The sequence below is a fragment of the Colias croceus genome, chromosome 19 (genome assembly GCF_905220415.1).
Source record: "Colias croceus chromosome 19, ilColCroc2.1".
Lineage (NCBI taxonomy): Eukaryota > Metazoa > Arthropoda > Insecta > Lepidoptera > Pieridae > Colias > Colias croceus.
The window spans coordinates 9,269,064-9,292,867 of NC_059555.1; the positions used below are offsets into that span (position 1 = coordinate 9,269,064).

The 23,804-nt window shown below is 32.6% G+C and overlaps 1 protein-coding gene and 1 non-coding gene across 2 annotated transcripts in view; both read left to right on the forward strand.

Moving 5' to 3' along the window:
• The window catches only part of LOC123700545 (GAS2-like protein pickled eggs), a 60,519-nt gene that overhangs the window by 33,376 nt on the left and 3,339 nt on the right, over positions 1–23,804 (forward strand). Inside the window, exons 3-4 of the mRNA XM_045647790.1 lie at positions 16,589–17,152; positions 19,162–19,807. Coding sequence (XP_045503746.1) covers positions 16,589–17,152; positions 19,162–19,807 — 1,210 coding nt within the window. The remainder of the gene's footprint in view (positions 1–16,588; positions 17,153–19,161; positions 19,808–23,804) is intronic.
• Positions 8,801–8,872, forward strand: Trnag-ucc. Its single transcript has one exon. It is a non-coding gene; the product is annotated as a tRNA-Gly (tRNA).

A 23,804-nucleotide genomic window follows, 5' to 3' on the forward strand; every position in this document is an offset into this window, starting at 1 on the left:
TTTTTAAAACTCAAAAATAAAGCAACAATCTTAATTATTTAACAATAAAATTAGGCTTAGTCAGTCTTATGACATTGAAAACATAAAATTAAGTAACATAAATGGTAATACTTCGACCAAAAAAATATATATATACAATACTAAAATCACTCATCTTCAACAGCCAAACAACTAGAGCAAGTGGGTAGGTACTACGTGCGATCTGGTTCAAAATTATCTGATTCGAAGTCACTTCCAGATTCACTTTCCGATGACGTTTGTAATCTGTCCTCATCAGATACTGCTTCTTGCAAAAGAGCCTCGAGACGACGCTGATTACTTTCGTAAGGCATGCTGGAACAATGTTCACAATTTGAACAAAAACACGAAATTTCTTGTAAAATATCGATCAAATCTAGCAAAACGCTTACTAATAATAGAATTATATGATTAAACAATAAAATTACAACAACAGCTTTATGAAAATAAGTAAAATAAAAAAATACATAATAACCATTTGACTTACTTAGTTGGTGACGCCGGTCTCACGCACCGGGTTGGGGCCAAAAATCTGTAACGTGCGCCCGCGTCGCTATCGCGGGGTAGGGGTAGGGTAGGGGGCGCGAAATTAGGCAGCTACTCGAAACCACAGTGTAATTCGATAAACGATGACAAAAATATTTGGGTTTCTTTAACTGCCCGGTCTCACAGACCAATAGGTCACCAATGGCGGGTTAATCATTACCACTTAATTAGTTATTTTACTTTATGCATTCGCTGACGGCTGACGCCGTTCAAAAGATTAATTACAAAATATATTATGTGACCTTTTAAAACCGCGCTCTAAATAATATAATTTGAGTTCTAGATGCTTTGAAAGCCATATTTCTTAAATTATAACGCAAAGAATTATGATATAGGTACTAGCTGTGCTCCGCGGTTTTACCCGCAGTGCTCCGCTCCTGTTGGTCTTAGCGACATGATAGCCTAACCTTCCTCGATAAATGGGCTATCTAACACCGAAATAATTTTTTAAATCGGACCAGTAGAACCCAATAGTTCCTGAGATAAGCGCGTTCAAACAAACAAACTCTTCAGCTTTATAATATTAGCATAGATAAACTATAAAGCATGTTTAATTAAATCATAACCCTCCTTTACGTTATCGGTAAAGCATTTGTTGATGTTTATTTGTTTATAGTGTCATTCGATAACATTATATTGACAGAATGGTGGTTCGTAATCAGTAATCACAAATATATTTATTTAATAAATAAATATCAGCTGGAACATTCCTTTCTTTTATAAAGGTATTTCTTTTGATTCCCTACACCCTGTTTTTGCGTGACTAGGGACATTATTTTGACAATTATTCATGGATAAGGTAAAAAAGAGTTATTTTGCGTTATTTATCTACTTGATTGATTAATTGATGACGTAATTTAATTTGTTTTTATTTATGTTACAGGTAAGTTGTCAAAGTGATGAGTAAGCAAAATTAATTAAAACTGGCAGATTGGTAAGTATGAATTATTATAAATGAACGATTGCCTGAATTATTTATTTATTACTTTAAAAAAATATTTCCTTGGTCTAATTTTTTAAGACCTGTTATGGGCCTGTCCTGAAAATGTTGGCTGTAAATTATTCAAAATGACAGGTTCTATTGTTTAATTCAGCGCTACTTAAATATCCATAACATAAACTATAAAGTTTCTCACTTATAAAATATACTAGCGGTCCGCCCCGGCTTCGCCCGTGGTATATATTTACGTTTTCTCTCCATAAGAACCATCCTCGTATTTCAAGGAATATAATAAAAAAAGTTAATTATCGAAAACGGTCCACCCGTTCACGCGTGATGCCGTGAAGGAAAACGAGTTTCATTTTTATATAAATAGATTTCTGTTGCTAGATTTAAAAAAAAAACGACGTGTGGCACTCGGGGACTGCCGCGGTAAAGCTATATGCATGCTATGCCTTCAAACCACACCACCGCCCGTCGGAGTGGGGAGCGTGAGGTTTTTCGTTACGGAATTTCTCGATTCGGTCCCCGCGCTCAAGGCCCGCGATAGAAGCTATGCAATAGCTTAAAATAAATATGCCCTATTAAAATCCCAGGTCTTATTATGACCTGAGGAACCCTAAAAAGGGCAAATTTAATCAGATGATGAAATAGCCGCTTGGCACGACATCTGATATAAAATGAAGGAAACTTCTTTTTTTACGATTTCGACCTGAATTTTAATTAATTTTACTACGCTATTATATGTTTTGGACGGCTTTGTTTGTTCGTTTGTTGCTACTTTCTATTGAATAAAACAAATAATGTGGAAATATTAAATAGTCCCGAGAGAAGCGTGGTTGTGTAACATAATATCTTTGTTAGTTTATTTATTAAAAAATAAAATTATGTATTAAATTAAAAATTAGACGACCATTTTCACGGACCAATTTAATCTATAAGGTGCCCCGGGGCAAATGTAACTAGAAAAAATAAGGTTCCAACTTTGATTTTGCACAGTTTAATTTTTACTGTAAATTTTCTTAATTTGATTTATCTACACGATTAACAATTTCATTAATAATACATAGAACCTAGTTCTAAAAAGAAAGTTCTTAAGGAATCGAAATAATGAAACGATTTTCTACTAGTGATAGAAAAAGTTGCATTTACCCCCGACAAGGGGCAAATGCAACTAATGACAATTCGCATTGTATCTGTAGGTCTAAAAATTATTATAAAACCGAGTTTTTCAACGCAATGTGATAACGTAGGCGAATTTGAAACTTAAGTTCACGTATCTAAGCTCAGTTCGGAGTGAAATAAATATTTCCTCACTTCAGGGGCAATTGCAACTATTTCGTTAATAGTTAGTGTTGTGAATTTACTTTAAATTTAGTCGATAACGAATTTTATTGAATGTTTGATACGAGGAAAATAAAATAAAAGCAGAATATATGGCACAGTGTTTTAATAGGAAAGATCAAAGTAAAAAATCACACATAACATAAGAATTTCTTGTTCCTAGAAAATTGAGTAACATTTTAGTTAATATTAAGTACTAGCTTCCGCCCGCGACTCCGACCGCGCGGATGTCGGTCTTCGCGTTGATGGTATATTTTTGAGTAACTCTGACAATGACATCTTATAAATATCATCACCAGGGATGTCATTTTTAAACGGCGTAATAAATCATTTCTTTTGATGTATTCGGATATCAAAACTTTGACTTCTTGCACCGTTAAAGGAAAACCAGTTTTTTCCATTACGTAGATATAGCCGGCTATTTTTGTTTCCGTGTCTTTGGTGAAAACAGTAGGCCTACCGCGACATGATTTTTTCACTCCTCCTGATCCGCGTAATCGGTGAACTAAAGTAGATCTCGGAATTCCGTAGACGTCAGCCGCTTGATAGGTGTTTAATTTATTGTTTCTAACATCTTCCAATGCTTTTAACAAATTGTCCTGAGAATATTTTATTTCAGTTTTTCGTTTATAATTCCGGACCATCTAAAACAAAGATCAGTGCAGCAGTTAAGTTGTGAAAGCATAGGTACTTAACATACAGTTAAAAATACACCTTTAAAAATATTGAAGATAAAAGAACCAGAAAGAAAGTAAAAGTATTTATTAGGACTCGCACAGGAATATGACAAACTAAAAATACTAATAAAACATACAAAATAAAAATAAACAAAACGAAAGTAAATGTACACATGTAAACATCGACATGGCACATCACTATTGTTTCATGGTTTCATACAAACCGACACGGGGGAAATGCAACTAACCTCAAAGTTACAATTACCCCAGTTTGTGTTATTATCAGGGAAAATGTAACTAAACACATATCTTGTTGTAGCTTTAACGAATCCTTATGCAAAATATATTAATAGCTACTTACGGTTGTCAACAATGTACTCCACTTGAAACACCAGCAATAAAACACTCTAAAACAATTTTTTAATAAATTAGTGTCACCACGTGCGTTCGTAAAAAATTGCTTCAAAATAGTGGTTTGACAGATCAACCTGTTTTACCATCATTTTTAGCTGCAGCGCTGCCACCTATTATTTTCATGTAACAATTTGGTTTGCTCAAAAATCTTATAGACGACGTTATATTTAAAATCCAATAATTAGCGGAGATATTTAATTTAGTTACAATAGCCCCGTAGTTGCTTTAGCCCCGGGGCACCTTACTAATCTAAGATACTAAATACTAATATTATAAAGCTGAAGAATTTGTTTATTTGAACGCGATAATCTCGGGAACTACTGGTCCGATTTGAAAAATTCTTTCGGTGTTAACTGTTAGATAACTCATTTATCGAGGAAGGCTATTAGGTATATATCATCTTGCTAAGACCAACAGGAGCAGAGCACTGCGGGTAAAACCGCGGAGCACAGCTAGCACTAGATAAACTACCTACGATGATTGAAACACAAATTAAATACAAAGTACTACACATAAAACATTATTCCGTGTATCAAAAATTTGCCTTCTTTATAATAATTAACAAAAACAAAACCCAGACAAATTCGAGTTAATAACTAGTTAAGCATTAATTCACTTTCTGGCGCCTACCGGGTATACAAGTCCGTCATTTTTTATAGCTTCACAGTTTTGGACTTTATTTCATTTTAAAATAAGGATAATGAGAATAAAGGAAGTCATTAACTGGCAGTGAGTAAGTAAACTATAATCGAATAAAAAATAATACATGATTTTTTGTGTATATAGGTAGGTATTATTATATATAATTTCTAGTAGAGGTATTTTAGTTTACAACATAGTAGGTAATTACCCATAAATGCCGTTTTTGCAGTACCTTCATTAATTTTTCGATATAGGTAACCATAACTCTTCCCAACATAAGCTACATAATATAAGCAATAAATCAATTATTAAGAATAAAAATGAACCTCCTCAGTTTATTGTCATTTTTAATTAACCATTTTATTTATCTATAAATAGACAATACAAATTATACATCTGTCTCATTGTTTCTTCATCAAAACGTATTTACGTATTTAAAAACACTTCATCTTTTGATTTAAACCATTTCGAATGATTCACTATAGGTAGGTACTGTCTTGTCGGAACTGTACGCAATTATTTCTCTTGTCTCCACACAATACTTTTAATTGAATTCGAGTGTGATTCAAGCGGTTAAATCCATTTTTGTACAGCTGTATTGAAATAATTATTATTTATACACTGTATACAGACAAGGTTGTAATAATATGCAGAACATAATTTTATACCATTTTTATTTATAGGTTAGAAAAAGGAAACAAAAATTACTTGTTTACATTTTTTATTAAGGCATTTGTAAACAGTCATTTACAATTTATTAAATAACATCAATTATGTTTATAAACTTCACGCGTACATAATTGGCTTTAAGATAAACAAACGATTACATTTAAACTAAGACCACTTATTATTATTTAATAACAAAGAACACTTATATTTTTTTACCATAAAAGGCTATAGACAAATCCTGGCTGTCAGTATCATTTTGACAGCTGTCATGTTGACGTTTCCTGATCTTACAGTTGTTGTTACGGCATACTGTGGCATTTCAATTATGGATGGTTTAATGGTTATGAATCATTTTCTTTTTTATGCCGTAACGATTTGTTACAGATCCATAATATAATGATGTCATAAATAACTCTTTGATATTTATAAACGTTTAATTTTTTTTTGTCATTGCTTCTCGTATTAGGTACCTATTTGAACTATTCTGTTCTATTTTTAGAATCAATATTTTTGGAAACAAAATATTAACTATTCTATATCTATTGCACTTGTGATCAAAGCAAAATTTCGATCGATTATGACAAATTTTACTAGCCTTACGATAAAACACTATCGCGAGTTTAATATAAAATCATTTATTTATTTATTTGTAAGTATTATCGCATTTATTCGTCTTCCGCAGTAAATAATTGATTTCGCTTTAGGTTAGGGTCACCACAAACGCGCCATAGATACCGTTAAACAATTTGGCGGCAACTGTTCACACCCACGTGCTCTAAATGTTATCTAATCTCTTTTGTCTCCATCTGCCCATTAATTGGACCGACATAGATATACTTAGTATTAATATAATAGATACTTTATTTTGTACTGATACGAACCATTTAAAGTTGTAAGAAAATAATATATTCGTTGAATGAAATAATGTGATTTTGATATTCGGCGCCATTTTTCGTACTGTCAAAAATATGACATATGTAACAGATAATGTATTATTTTGACATAAGTAGTAAGTATAGCGATCATAATATAACGATTATGACTTTATATGGTATCAAGATAGACATTTATTAATATATCGATTTAAAAATCGATTTATAAATTTGTCGATTAATAAACAAAATACTGTGTAAAGTGGACATCGTAAAAATGGTATAAACCGGATAACATTGTAAAATAAAAGATATAACAGTCGTTTTATTGCAAATGACGACTTCATTAATTTAAAAGAACGCTACAGAACTTAGGTATATTGCTATAAAATAAACATAAAACTCCATAAATCGTTATAGAACTAGTAGTCGATAAAGTTGCAATATAAAACACTATCTCGATGAAAGATCCATAAATACATTTTAGTAAATCGCTTAAAACGAAACAATATGCCTCCAGGCAGGTCTGGTTATTTTGGATTGCTCAAATACAAGATTATGTAGGCGACATTTGACGACCTGTTCTTGAAATTCCCTGGCCATTTGACAAACTAGCTTTCCGCCCCCGGATCCGCTTAGATGCATAATCAGTAAATAAAAATACTATTATAAACTTCAACAATAGGTAACACATAATCACCAACGATGTTTGAAAAAATGATATAAAAACAGATTTAAGTTCACACCTGTAACACCTGTAACAGCTGTTAAATTACTTAATTATCATGTCGATCAAACTATTGTATAAATATGTACATAGGTATAGAGCTTGATAATACCCATATAACTATCACCAAGAAGGCTATCATCAAGTCTCCAACCAATCGAACCAGTGCTGCAAATTTTATCAAAATCGGTTATTTTCAAGATACCATATTAGGTATGATAAAATAATTTCACGAGAAAGGATATAAATATAGAATTACGTTTCATTTACATGAAATTAAGGCAATAACAAAAACATTACTATTACTCATACGTAAAAATTAATCAAATTAATCCATAAAAGATAACAGTCCTTATCAGCAACTAAAACATTGGCCGCCCCAAGCCTAAAGCCCCGCCCAGTACATTCACGATAAACAAACTGACAGGATAAATACGCCATTCACACCGCGATTAATGTCCACCAAGCGACCGGTAAATCTCCATAAATACAATATATTTGCGCGTCTATCGAGAGCCAATGATGCATAATTTACTGTAATCACCCATTTACATTGTGACATTTACAATTAGAATTATATTTTATAGCGGCTTTTTAGTCGCGGCTTGCGTGGTTGTTTTAATGGCAGATATCTTGTTTGCCTTGTCTTTACGGTATATGGCATATAGGAATCAAAGGATCTTAATTTATCAAAGATAGACAAATAAATAGGTGTGCTAACTAAGAAAAGACAATGATTAACGATACATTTTGCTTTCTTGTGATATCAAAACATGGATTTAATAGGGGATGGTTATTAATTTGCGTAATACTTTCAGGAGTCAGGAGTTCTAAAGCAGTTGTAACGTAAGCATTTCTCGATTATCATATACCCACTACCCAGTAGCATCTCAAGAAAGTCGTAAATTAAGATATAACGATTTTGAATATCGTTATCACATCCAAGTATCGGTATCATATCGGTATTTCATACACACCGGTATGATACTGGTATTTCATATAACAACAGATGAAAGTGTTTACTGACCCTGCCTCCAGCAACTTGACCCGAGCGCGTAGATTTGGCCCGAAACGGCTAACAAGTGAAAAGGTTACGGGTTCGAGTCCGGCGTGGGAACGGCCAATTATATGGGGGTCACGGTTTATCGCGACAAAACATGTAGGGTGGCCATTTTTTTTTGTTTTTGGTGGATAATAGAGAAAGTTTTCTGTGGGCGTAGGACTTTGTTATTTTTGTAATATATGGTAAAGTGAATATGGAAAGGTTATTTACTCGTTAAAGAATAGAATAAATAAATAGGAAGGTATAGAAATTGTAAACTTTATTTATTTATGTAAATAATGTAATAAAATATTATGTATTATGTCGTCGTCTCAACATTACATTTTATGCTAATTAAAGGAAGTATAACGTAAAAAGTGATAACAAAATTAATAACTAGGTTATAGAATAAACAATGTATAAAAATCACTACTGGATTTACCTAATTTAACATTTAAAGAAAGTGTTAAAAAACATGCGCAAAAATGATAAATCATGCGCATCCTAAATCTTGATCACGATCGACTAGCGGCGATTTACAAAGTAATTGCGATCGCCTGCGCCGGCGCACGATCATACAATTCTATTTATTTATTGTTCACCTTATCGATAGCCGATCGCGAGGTTAAGTGAATATAGGTGCGGTTCGATCCTTGATGGGTCATATGTTACTAATTTAAGAGTAGATTGAAAAAGAGTAATAAAGCCCATTAAAGAAATTAAAAGCTAAAATGTAGTGGCAGTTATAAAGAATATTTACAATTGCATGAAAAAAAAATTGGTTTCGTAGAAAAAAATACATTAACCTCAATAAATGATAACAAAGAAAAACTAGATGATAATATGTATGTATTTCAAAATACAATCTAAAGCCGATATAGTACGATAATTTCGAATCATCTTCCAACTGCGATGGTGGTGTAATGGTCAGCATAGTTGCCTTCCAAGCAGTTGATCCGGGTTCGATTCCCGGCCATCGCAGGTATCTTTTTGTTTTTATTTTTTATATTTCTTAAATTTATTTGTATTTCATATGTATATTTCATGTATATTTCGTATTATGTGTGTTCACTTTGTGTAAAAAAAAAAAAAAAAATTTTTTTCCTTTTCATCGTGCGAATGCTTCATTTTTTCAAATTAAAAGATAGTGTAACAAAACATTTCCAATTTGACCTTACTATGATAATTTACCAACCTTGCAAAAACAGGTTTCTTTGATAACGATTCACGACTTCGTCTCATATAAGAATAGCTATTTCCTTCCATTATTTCAAGTATGTCTAAAACCCTTGACTAACAAGTTAGCCTTATTTCTCATCCCTGGTAGTTACCAATATCTAAATTAATTTGATGTTTAAAAACGAAATTAATGTGAAATTTGGCTTTAAGTTCTATTTTAAAATAAAAACCATGACAATCAGCCTTATAACAATTATAAATTATTATTTTAGTGTTATAGTTTTAGTTTATTCAAAACAGATACACTATATTGATCACATCAACGTTTAAAATAATTATTTCGAATGTGTTATGGTCTAGGTACTTTTATTTTTGAAAACTCCACCAAATGACGAGCATTTTGTAAACGGCGAAATAATACAATTTGCCTGCGACACATATAAGACGTAGTGTACTTAACATGTACTTTGAATGTGTTTTGTAACAATTAAAATTAATACGGGTGAATTGCTACTAAATTGATAATTGATAACAGAATCTCGTTAACCGGTCAGTCTCTTCGGAACTCTCGTCAAGGTCAGACGTGCGTCAAAAAGTCCAGATTTAATTTAATTACGGAAATGTGCATCAGCTTATTAAGTGACAACAGAACCTATCACCATGTTTGGTGAGATGGCTCTTGGTATCTCTTTAATAAGCCTGTTTTAACCTTTTATAGATGTTAATTCACTTATTTTTGTATTATTTTTAAACAATTTAAGTTTCCAGAATGTCATGAACCTTAAGTGACAATTTCGTCGAGTTTTTACAAGCTGTCATTAAAGTTAATAAGGGTTTTTGAGTAGTTTTAATCAAGATAACGATAAAGAGGTTTTGTTTCTCATCATTATGTCCATATTTGTGTATAATTCGTCCGTCTATTTACAAAGCCTGTAACCTCATTATCAACTACTTACGATAATTTATTAAAAAAGTCGGCTAGTTTAAAATGTAGTGATATCACATGTCAGGAGCACTTTGATTAACACATAGGATAGGATTTATCTCGGAAAACCCACGGGAACGGGACTTATGCGGGTGATTCTAAACGCGGGCGAAGCCATGGGCGGAAAGCTAGTTATCTATACTTACCAAGTCATTTTTCTGCCAACCGTACAAACAGGCGCTATCTAACACCCGTATCAGATCATTTGTCTCAACCCGAATAAGGCAATGCAAATATACGGTTCATTATATTTTATAAATCACGATTTGATCCCGATACAATAACTTTGGTCCCGTGAGAATCTATCTGACATTTGGATAATAAATAAACAATTTGTTTAAACACCCCGTTCCTTTGATAACAATGATTTATAACTTACAAGCTTAGTTTTGCAGCTTTGTCTGCATGCTATCGAGGACATCGCACACTCAATTTAGTTGATTTAAATCAATTGTTGATCATAAATCATAATCATCTTAAAATATTTAAGAACTGATTGATTAATTTTGTTAAACATTAAAATACCAACTAAAGATGCCATCAAATGAATTGAATACTTTGAGTGTTATAACAACAAGGAATTATTGATAAAGAAGATGAAAATTGAAAACCAACAGCTCAAAAAATACGAAGCACTGTCAATAATTTCTTCTAAATCTTTCTAATTACAGTATTCGAGTTTCCTTTACAGTTTCTATAAACCGTACTTTTCACAATTAATTTACATGTCAATCAAAACGTATATAAAACAACACTGCTTGTATAGTCATAATAAAAACAAACCTATAATTCACGTATAGTAAACAAGACATTAAAAAATACACAGATATACACTGACGCCATCCGCCATGCGTTATTAGATTTACAATTAAAATTATGTACATGTTATTAATATTAATAAAATACAACTGAAATTATTTATAACTAGCGGTCCACCCCGGCTTCGCCCGTGGTACATATTCAAGTTTTCTCTACATAAGAACCATCCTCGAAATTCAAGGAATCTTATAAAAAAAGAATTAACGAAATCGGTTTAGCCGTTCTCAAGTTATGCGCTTACCAACACATTTTGGGATTCATTTTTAATTTTTATATTATAAGATTGAATAGAGAACAACTTTGATAATTCACGATAACTTTGCTTCAAATGGACACGAATTGAAAAAATATAAATTATTTTAACGGGTTGTGATTAGTATAGAAATGTCTGTAGAAATTAAATACATAGCCAAAATTTTGAAGATTTTGTTACATGTTAGCAGAGATTTAAAAAATCATATCACAGAAAGATTCCGAATAACATGCGATTAACACTTATCTAAAAAGCGTACCTAGGTATCAAAATATCATAATTTAGTGTACCTACCTACCTATATAACCTTAGAAAATAGGATTTTAATCTGAAGTAGCATAATCACTGAAGAAGCACATGAAATGTATATATTTACAAAACATTGCAATTACTTTTTATTTAATTATCTGTTATTCTTATTACAATGTCCCCGAACTCAATCATAAAGACATTTAGTAAAACGTCGGTTTACCCAATGTAGCTACAACCGATACATGATAACTAGTAATTGATTGATCCGGCGCAGATCGACAATCATAATTGTAGTAATTGTGGCCGGCGCCGGCGCATGGCGCAAGCTTGTGAATGCATGGGATATATTCATGTTTAGATAATAAAATAATTATTTAGTTTAGGGTTAATAAATAGAAAAACATTTTATAACCATTAGGCTGTATTTCAGATAAATTTTAAAGTGGGTAAAGTTTTTATGTGCCGTTCTTTAATGTTTCTGAAGGTCGATTTTATGTATTACATTTATTTATATATATTCTTTAACACACATACTACAGTTTTACAAAATTTGGACATGTTTTTTGAGTATGAATTTAATTATTTCCAAAAATAATGCTAATGGCCGGGAAAACATGTAATATTACAAATTATACTCGCTGAAAATATGCATTATGTCAACTTAATTTATACAACCTATAAATAAAATGTCCATAAAATTTTAAATTAACAAACAAACAACGGAACCCACATTCATTAAAACCGACAAAACACTTAGCCTATGTATGTATAATTTATCGATAATAATTATATCTCAGAGCTATCGATTATTTCAATATTACCATAAGAAATACTTAAATGCTAACAAGGTGCAATAATAATACATATATATTACAAAACATTTACAAGTAATATCACACTAGTGCCATAACCAGACAGTTTAGCATAATTTGTTATAATTATAGACATATTTAAACAAATTGAGTTTGAATCACAATATATCGTATATAAGGCAAAACTTGTTCAATAAAGGGATTAAGCTACATTTTTGCAATAAGAATTTTTACCTTATTATCACATTTTAATCATAGTTTTCAACTCGCGCTTTTGAATCGCTATTTTTATCATGGGTTCAGAAAGCAAATTCTTCAGAGATCCGGCTAAATATTTATTTCAGTTCTTTATTTTTCAGTCATTTCAATTTTACATTAAATTTATATAAAAAAATATTAGTAATGATGCTAAAGCACGCGGGTTTTAGGGTCTTAGAATGATTAGAACAAAATTGTTCCTAAATATTTATGCTCACACAAATCCGCAAAATTAGATTTACGTAAGAAGTATTTTATTTGTTTATACTGCAGAGTGCATCGTCATTTACCACCTGACGCCTCGTCTCGTCTGCTTTTAAAACAATACGGCTCTAAAGAAATTGAAAATGTTAAGTTCATTATCAAGCCATTGGCCGTGAAGAAATTTTGAATTGAAATTGATATTACCTAGAGATCATCTGTCTTGATTTATTTATTTTATTTATATTGGTTTAATATTTGTAGCAGTGATAAAATTACACGACAAGACAATTGTCATGTGTGACGAAGTTTACGCGAGCGAAGTCACGGAGAGAGCTAGTAGTAATATTAATATCAACAGCACTTGAACACTACATAATATGTACATATATAGAAATAATTATTTTTACCTTCTCACCTTATTATAATTAAACATAATTAACGAACGTTTAATAACAGAGCGGCATTTTTGTAAATGAAACTGAGTTTTTAAATTAATTTACCAAGGCTTAAAAATAAATGTTTAATTGTTTTTGGCCTAAAAAATAACTAGACTTGACAAGAACTAGTCATTTATAAAAAATCCACCATTTTTAAACATTACAACCAAGTTATGAGGGTTCAAAAAAACGTCGAAGCGCTTCGAGAAAAGGTAGGTAGTGCCCGTGCGCTTCACTTGTTCGCTTGGTTCGTCTTGGCGGGGGCCGGGGGCACTACCGTGCCCCCAGATAACATTAAATTAAAATAATAAACAATTGCCCTTGCGTCAGCTTAAAAATAAAGCCTACATTTATTTCCCATGACTTATAAAATATAATTACCTACAAATATTATTTATTTTTCAAAGTTACTAAACCTATTAATCTTATCTTTAAATTCATTGTTTAAAAAAAAAACAATTAATTTTTCTGAATCATCTCTCAAAAATAACAACAAATTAAATATCGCCCATAAAAAAGACGTATCAGGTTAAAGCCACAAATTACCGTAAACATATGTTTAATCTCAAACCAGTAGTTCACATAATGTTCATGGGCCATGTAATGAGCCCATTAAGTAATTTAACATGATTATATCTGGCAATGGTAGAAGGTGTGTATTCATTTGTAATGTAGCAAGCGGCAATGCGACTTGCCTTGCGTACATAATTATGGCATTTTTTGCAGGTGAATTTAAAAGAAAATCCAAATTAAAATAAAGATCAATTTATACTGAGTTCATCAGATATTCAATAATAGCAAAATCATCGTAATTTGATCTGTTTAATTGTCTTCTGTGTTTTATTGTCTTCTGTGTTATATTATATTAAATTTTTTTTTTGTGTTTAAAGCAACATGGATGAATGTTGAATAATTTTATACATTAACTATTAAACAAAAATAGTGCTAAAATTGTAAAAATCATGCAATTCAAATTAAATTATTAAACTACATAAAAGTCGCCAGAATATACACAAATGCGCACGCGCCGTGGCTTCGTCACAGCGTCCAATGTTTACAGAGTATTTCTGCGATTGTGTCAGAAATTATTTGCGTGGCAACTGATTTATTCCACTTGTACCTCGTTTCAAGGTCACGTAATTTACTTCCAGGCTTTACAGAGGGGTATCTGTAAACATAAATACTCATGCAAATAAACTTTCTTTAGTCACTGGTTCTTTCACTAAAATATAGTTATTTTTTATGAAATGAATTATATATAATATGAATTATTACGCAACAGTAATCTATTATAGAACGTTAAAAAATATTGTATTCATGATATTCCTCACAATTGTTTCCAACAGAATCGTTCTAAACTATATATTATATACTATATATATCTACAGATTTCAAAGATTCACAACCAACACTTTAATGACCTTATCGAGTAATTTTACTTTCTCTTATTTAAACAATTAATTACGTAGTTAGTATTATAAACAAAGACATTATTATTTGTTTCCTAATAAAAAAAGGAATCATTCTCCAGTACAAAGCAGAACACACTCATATCAATTGATTTCTTCCTCACGTCTCTGGATATAATTTCACATAATTAGCAACTATCAATATATTTATGCTTTCTGATTTCATATTATATCATATTTGTTAATGGTATATGCTGTATATGGATTTATATTTTTATGTTTATTTGCGTTTTATCTTCGTCTTAATGAAGGGTTGTGATTCATTCATTTATCCTTCGCATATCATTCGCATTGTATCTTATAAAGAACTAGCAATTTCTTTGCTCTAAACCTCACGGAGCCCGAGACCTTTCCAACGAATGCAAAACCGTGGAAATCGGTTCGTGCATTCTGGAGTTATAGCATCAGGAAGGAAAACCCCGACTTATTTTTATACAATAGATTACGTATCTATTAATTATATTTGTTTCTTAAATTTGTGCTATTCTTAATAATAATAAAAATATATTTTTTATTTATTCTTAGTAATAATTATCTACTCATCATTAAAATTACAAAATTTCGAAACCTACATAATCTTTATACTACTTACATAAGGAACATAATCTCGAGCCATAACTACTAAATAGCATAATACATTGAAATAGGTTAAAATTATGAATATTCGAACATTTCGCAAACGTAAAGGTGAAGGAATTTCGTATTTGCGTGTAAATAGAAGCAAATATAATTTGCATTTACAGAACACGCGGTATTTGGAAATATTACAAAGGACTTGGTTACATATTCAAATTATGTGCGAATCTTTGTTGAGATAATTTAGTATACTTCACTTTTAATAGATATTTTATGTTTATATGTCTTATGTCTAAGAAAATACGAACATCAGCTTCATATAAGTTTTTAGAACTTTGAGGGTTGTTTACAAACTGGCGATAGATACGTAAAAACACTATTTGTTTCATATATGTATTGTATTAATTATCAGAATTATTGGTTCGTAAAATTGCATACGTAAACAGCGATTTGATTGAAGTACCACTCTTAGGTATGAGCTTGGTACGAGAAAACAATCCTGAATCCACTAGCTTTCCGCCGGCGGCTCCGCCCGCGGTTTCATAGAAAAACTCGCATAGTGGAATTTCCGGGATAAAACCTATCCTATATTACTCGTGGATAATGTAGCTTTCAAATGGTGAAAAAAATTTTAAAATCGGTCCAGTAGTTTATGAGCCTATTCATTACACTCAAACAAACAAAGTTTTCCTCTTTATAATATTAGTGTAGATGTAGATTACATCGATTTCCTCCAGTTCCTACAAGTCACTAAGTATATCTTTGATCTATATCTTTGATTTCTACAACCACTAACTAATTCAGTTTAAAATAATTTATTTATGAGTGTCGATGTCAAGTGGGATACAACGAAAATGGTAGTACAATGCCAAATTAGGCGTCCGTTCCTAACATATGGCATGTAGTTATAGAAAGTACAAAAAAAACTTCGTTAGCGCGATTCAGACTAGATTTATCTCATTACTTTTGTCGAATATGGCAACAAATTGGTCCGAGCCAGTTTGTGGCGCCGCTTTACAGCTTCATTAAAATAAAATGTTTCGGAGCGTCTTTCGTGTTGACCACTTCGATTAAGTATTTGATTATCAATACGATAATTTAACACTCACAATACAAAGAAAGTTGTTTATAACATATCATGCTAGATAATTAAATATTGACATAGGCGAGTACATTTTCATGTTTGCAAAATACATTTCGCATGATCATATCTCGACTTTCTCCATTATTTACAGTTTACGCCAACCAAATATATGTTTAGATAGTTCAGTTAAATAGATAACTATCTAATTCTTAAATATAAATTGTAATTTTCAGTATTCAAGCAACATTTCCATTAGGTACCTGTGATTTATTATAGTATACTAAAAACAACCGCTAAATCACAGTTAAACTGATAGTGACATATTCATTCTTCCTTTTCAAAAGCTAATCAAAAATATCTTTGTTCCAGCACGCGAACGCAGTCCGCGAGTCAGCAAAATTGATCATCGAATCACTGAACACAGAGACAGAGGAGGCCATCACCCTCGCTAGGGCCCTCCGCTCCCGGCCTCCCGTCAACATGCTCCCCGCAGCAAAAGCCGGCACCTTCTTTGCCCGAGACAATCTCTCCAACTTCATAGACTGGTGCCGTAAAGCCCTTGGCATTTTGGAATGCCTCTTATTCGAAACTGACGACTTATGCTTACGAAAGAACGAGAAACATGTAGTGCTGTGCCTTCTAGAAGTTGCCAGAAAGGGGGCAGTGCTTGGCATGCCAGCACCACTGCTAGTACAGATGGAAAAACAGATTGAGAGGGAATTGGCTGGAGAGGAGTTGAGACCAGACGATTCTGCGTTAGGTCTGGTACCGTCTGGACCACAGCCGCAATTGGTGACCAATGACTTGAGGAGTTTAGACGAGAGAGTCAGGGATTTGGTTGAGAGATGCTCCTGTCCTACGCAGTTCCCTATGGTCAGGGTTTCGGAGGGAAAATACAGAATTGGCGACACTAGGCTGCTTATTTTCGTTCGGGTAAGTTTTACAAGCATTCTTTTTACATTCTACTATACTCTTTAATTTATTGCATGTATTTAATAGCAAAACTTTGAATATTAAAATTGTAAAAGGAGTAGGTATGTATATCCAAATAATTTATACAATTCGTTAATAAAAAAGGACTGCAAAGGAAAATTACAACGCATCTTTTTGAATAGATCTAAAATGCTGTTACGAATTAGGCTTGTTGAACTTGAGTTTAATATTTTCAATGCAGTTAACTCGGAACTATAATAACTGATAGGCTTGTCATATTAGGCGCGCTATTAGAAGATATAGATCAAAGCCCATTAGATCTATAGATCGGGATCTATCGCTCCTTATTTGGATCCGCAAGGTTCATACCGAGGCGACGGAGATATTTATTATTTTTTGTATTTATTTTCAAGGCGGAATATTTCGTGTGTGATTTGACCTTTCTATTATTGGAAGAAAATTAAACATATTATATGTATATCTAGATAGAAAACTCGAATGAATACTATGATATGATTTATCTTTTTTATCTTACCATACCAAGTAAAGCTGAAATTTTCAGATTTTTGTTAAATATTCCCTAATCTAGTATCACAATAAATATAAATAAAAAATAAACCCTTCATCTTATTTGTACATTTTTACGTTTCATATTCATTTTACCCACCAAATTTTTTCCAACAGGTTTTTCAGTTTCAGAATTTGGAAACCGTTATTATTCATATGCACTCCCAGTATTTTGATTATTATAGCCTACCGTTACTCCTTGTATTGTGACGCGTGCGCAGGCAACTGTCATTTCTTGCTTATCTAAAGCTTCCTGTTTACCTTCGATGGTATTTATCGAGCCGCCATATTGATTCATTGCGCTTAAGAATACTTTATCAATCATTAATGTTGATTTGATTGAATTATGCTGAAGATTTTACGGTTAGGTGAAATTGTGCTGGTTATAATTATGTATGGATGACCTGATAGATTTATCTGGTAGTTTAGTATTGACAAGTAACTCATTGGTTTCTGATGAATATTAGATCTCTGTCGATCTGTGTCAAACTATTTTAAAATATACACTAGTATTAAAATTGAAGGAAATACATATATAGAATAGATAAAGATAAAGAAAAGACCAATACATGACACACTACATTTAAATAGAAAAAACGACGTGTGTCACTCGGGGACTGCCGCGGTAAAGCTATTGCATGCTATGCCTTCAAGCCACACCTCCGCCCGTCGGAGTGGGGAGCGTGAGGATTTTTCGTTACGGAATTTCTCGATTCGGTCCCCGCGCTCAAGGCCCACGATAGAGCTTTAAAACACAAAAGCTTATCTAATTAAAAAAATTTAAAACGTAAAAGTTAAAACTCAACAAGCGAAACAAAAACTTAACAAATTAACGAATGTACCACAAATGACTTGCAATTAATCACGCAATGGAAAACTTGATTAATCCGAAACAGAACACAAAGGTCACGCAATTGATATAACCATACAAGGAGATGGTCAGTATGAATCATGGCGTACGATCAAAATAGACATTGAGAATAGGTAACCATTCATGGATTAAAATCACTTATAGCACGTGTATGCAATTTAAGGCTGAGTGCTTCCGGACCTAAATATGGAGTGGCGGTAGAACTGTGAGTTCAACAGATGGTTTTAATGTCCAAAGTTAAGGCTAAGGTTCGAGGTTGGGTGCCTTTAATTGATTTGGAAAATCATTCAATTGTAATGCATTGATTGGCACAATGAAAGGAATTGTATTTGTAAAACCTTCGTGTATCAAGCTCTTAATGATTCGGGCTTAATCAAATATATTTACAATTAATGAATTTGGTGGAAAATTAAGTACCTATATTCATTTAGATTCTAATTAAGAATACGACGTTTAAGAAGAAAGAACACTAAATTAAATTTACATATTATTACCAAGAAATATGATATTATATAAAAACACAGTTGTAATTAATCTATGAATAGCCAACTAAATTGAACCTTCTTTACAGATCCTTCGTTCCCACGTGATGGTACGCGTCGGGGGTGGTTGGGACACCCTCGCCCACTACCTCGACAAGCACGACCCTTGCCGCTGCAAGGCGCAGCACCGCACCTCCCTCTCCGCGCGTCTAGCCAGACCAAAACACGATCTAGCCGGCGCTACTGTCACCTATGAACGCCCAAGCCAAGACACACAGACCTACAAATCCTACGAACCGATGTCCATGCCGTACCAGTCTAAAGTCTATTCTGAAGAACCGAGAAGCCTGCAGTACCACTCCAATAACAAGCTAGATGCACCCACCAGTCTACCATACATGGACATGGACAGAGCGGCCAGTCCGAGCAGAAAGCACTTAGCACCCAGGACGCACAGTCCAGGGAGGTGTTCACCATCACCAGACAGGCGAACAAAGATTGTAACAACGAATCATCTGGTGCCGACGCCTTTAGGGGTTAGGAATAAAAGTCCCAGGCCGTTGTCTCCCGCGCCGGCTGTGGAGAGCGCGTCGGATAATGGGTCGGAGGTGTCGGACGAGGGTTACAGGAGCCTGGGGGTCGTGGCGGGGTCCACACAGGGGTCGCCGTCCACAAAGACGACGAATCGGTACTCGCTGCACAGTCAGAACTCGATGGATGACGCTGATTTTAGTGGTGAGTGTTCCTTTGCTATTTCACGTGATATTTTATTAGCTTATTGATCAATAGGTACGTAAAGTTAAGAAAAATGTTTACTTATAAAATAAATTATACAACAGTGCATCACTATAATATTAGTGACGCACATTACACACAGCGTAAGCATTCATATTAAAGGCGACAATAAAGATATCCTTAAATGGTATTGGAATCCAATGGGATTGTTATCGAAGAGAAATATTTTGTAACGTTACTTACAATAATAACTAAGATTACGATAAATAACAGTTACTGAAATAGCTGTTACAGATAATAAAATATGTATAATTATAGAAATTGTTTGTGTTACAAGACTAAAAAGTTTAGCAATATTTTCATCAGGGTTGCCAATTTTTTTAATATTAATTGAAAGATACATTTTTTTCTCATCTCTTACTATTTTACTGAACAACAACACGATCGAATTTTTAATCAATAAGTAGGTTTAACAGATTTCAATTTTACATACGTTTAAAAAAGAAATATTGAAATGTACGAGTACACTACTACCTACACAAAAAACTATGATTATATATAAAACAAATGACAAGCAACTGATTTTTGAGAATCGTCAGATAAAATATATCTATCGAGGACTTATGTTGTTTTGACAGATGTAAAACATTATCTATTAAAATTATGCCATAGATAAACATAAAACACGAAAAACTAGCTGATTTGAGGTTATTTATATTGGACAATATTTTTGTATCGCAAAAAATTATATATGAAAAACGTGCTAAATAAAATAGATCTATTGTATAGGTATACTAAACAACTGCGTTGAATCTTTACTAAAGCTTTTCAATTTAAATCCCAATATAACATGTCATCAAATAAAAATAAATAACAAAATAGAAAACGGTTGGCTTTCGCTAATTCAATATTATGCAAACAACTGCAATGACTACTCCCATAACAAATGACAATAAACGCATTTCACTGTCACACTCATGGGAAATATAATTATACTGATATAGATTTCTACTGCGTGTTCTGTATATAATTATCATATAATAAACAGTTATTGTTTTGAAGTAGAGACAATTTCAAGCTTATTGTTGAACTGAGAAACAGAAATCAGCACGTGAAAATACATGAAAGTGTAGTATGCAAGCATGTAGCAAATTCAATTTAATTTACAAGAATGTTGTTACTAAAAAGTAAGATGAAAATTAAATGGTTTATTTGTTAACGTCATAAATGTTCCATTTTACTCTATCGTCTTTGAGCCTGAAACATTTTGGCGCGAAAACTAAACACTAATACATCTTTTGCAGGACAAATACGTTTTCGCTCTAGTATTTAATCTGGGGTATTGTGCACCTATTCTGATGTGGTATTATTAGTATTAGTTATTACGTATTACGTAGTGTCAATCCCATAGATGCTTTAGAACATTCTACCAAAGATTAAACAGCAGATAATGCTACCAAATGTCAAACAATCCCATACTAACATTCCTGTTGACGTAGCCCATTCTATAATGGAGGTCAATTATTGAAAACAATAAGATGTTGTATCCAAACATGAGCATGCCTAACTCATTTGAATATGTCCGAAATGATTTCACTTGCGTTAATCAGCTGACGTTGGTAAACGTAGAGGTTTGTCATAATGTTTGCTGTTAAGCAAAACTAGTAAACTTTTTTGTTTATTGTACAATAGGGGAGCGCTTGGCCACAATCTCGCCTGATGGTAAGCTGAGATGTGGCCTAAGATGGAGCGCGCTTCCCTAGAATGTACCTGTTCACTCTCCTCTTGAAGGCCTCCAAATTGTACTCATCAAACTAAATTGAATGCAATTTTGATTTTCAGAATAAACATCGTAGTAACCGTAAAAGACACTACTACGATTTGTAAAATAGAACTATTACTACGATAGAAAAATTCACACCTCGTACACTCAGACAGTCAACTGTCAACTATTAATAAATAACTATGATAACTCCAGATATTTAAAACAAAACACGGTTTCAGTTTAAACAGTCTTTAATCTGTATCTTGAAAAACTTAGAATTTTAATGATATTTAATATGTACATCATAACAATACTTATTATCATACATAACTACAGTTGAAGTTGATTGGCGGATCTTCTCTGTAAAATCTGTGCATTAAATCCATTCATAATATGAGTTTAGAAAAACGCCTAATAATAAATTCTAGTTGAGTAAACGCTTGAGTTTAATTCCAACACAAAATCATGAAATCTGAAACCACATTTTGCGTAGTAGCTAGGGAAAGGCAGTAATAAAATTAGTTCATACCGCTGATTTTCGTGGCCTTTACATTAAGTAAGCACGAATAGTCAGCAATGACTGTCTAACTAACTGGAAGGGAATGCTGGTAATACTGTGATCGTAATACTGGCTTAGTAATCAGCCAAGTGAATCATGCAATAGGTACATCTTTGGTAAAATATTTTTGAATATTTAGGCGGTTACAGATGTGTGTTGTTAGTAGAATTGTTTTTTTTTTTAATATTTAATGGCCTGGTTAAGTAGAATTGTTATATTTGATCTAAATATGTGTGTGTGTGTGTGTGTGTAATATGTGACAGTAGAAAATATTTAAGATAATTTGGATGTTGTGACAAAAATCTAAAATTTTTTTTGTAAAGCTGAAAGTTTGATACGATTACTTCAAAATTACAACGTTTGAAGATCGCATGATGCTTTAAAAAATAGTCTGATATAAAAAAAAGCACTTCAAAGTTGTTCACCATTGAATAATAAAGAACAGTAGCTTATATATCACATAAGTACCTAATTCCTTCATTTGCCATAACCACAATCCACAATGTATTCTAATTTCCTCCCTGCACATTCATCCCGCTTTTTAATTAGAATAACAAAGGAAGGGAATAAAATTGCAAATATTATACCATACTAGCTGACCCTACAAACTTCCTGACTTCGCGCGAACTGTCAAAGTTCAAACGTCTTTTTGGCGCCAATTAATTTTTTTTTTTTCATAAGGTCTTTGTGACAGTTGCAAACATTAAAAAATTATTATCAATCTATCAATCTATTCACACGTGATGCCGTGACAAAGGGATAAACAGATTCATTTTTATTTATACAGATTATTATGATATTTCTAAATCCTTCATTGCACACGACGCTAGGCTATAATAGTCAAGACCAAGGCGTTGTTTATGGCCGTCAAGTTATGGCGAATCAGGAAACGTGATTTTACATTACTCACATTGTTACATTTGTTCATAAATGTCCTTTTTGTAACAGGATTTATATGTTTATAATGGATGGACTTAAAAATAAAGAAATGATTTGTTATATAGCAACATATCGTGTATACAATTTTCTATTACCTAGCTTATTTGAGTTGGATCTTAAGTTAGATATAAAACTAGTCTTAAGTTAGACATAAAATATTTAGAATTGAAGGTGGAATCAGAAAAAAAAATTTTTTTTTTTATGCATTTTATAGAGTTGACTTGGCAATTCCTTTTGAACGCTCTAGAGTCTAGAGTCTAGAGTCTAGAGTCTAGGTAAACTGTGTGTTGAAATTTTAAACACATCGCGCTAAGACTTCTTCTGCACTTTCATTTTGATGCTCTACGAATGCTCTAGGCTATTTTTCACATAGAATACATCACGAACAACATTCTAAGTCAGTAACTAGTATTTCATTTTGTTCTCTTGGAATGTGACCTTAAGAATAACGAGCGAAAATTTCAAAATTGCAAATAGCAGGTAGCAGTAATCATTACCCTAAAATGGAATACCATAAGTAATGTTCGTACCGTAGTACCCCTATCGTGACCGTTATATCGATTTTGGTGTATTTACCGTCACTTTATGGCCCATAAAGCTGATAACATTCGAAATAGGCCTGTTGTTATTAGTTTATTCACTTAAATGGCCGTTAGAATGGCGTTGTTTATATGATTTACGGATTGTGCTAATTGCTATTTGTTGGTTTACGCTCTGTTGTCTGGTAATCATTG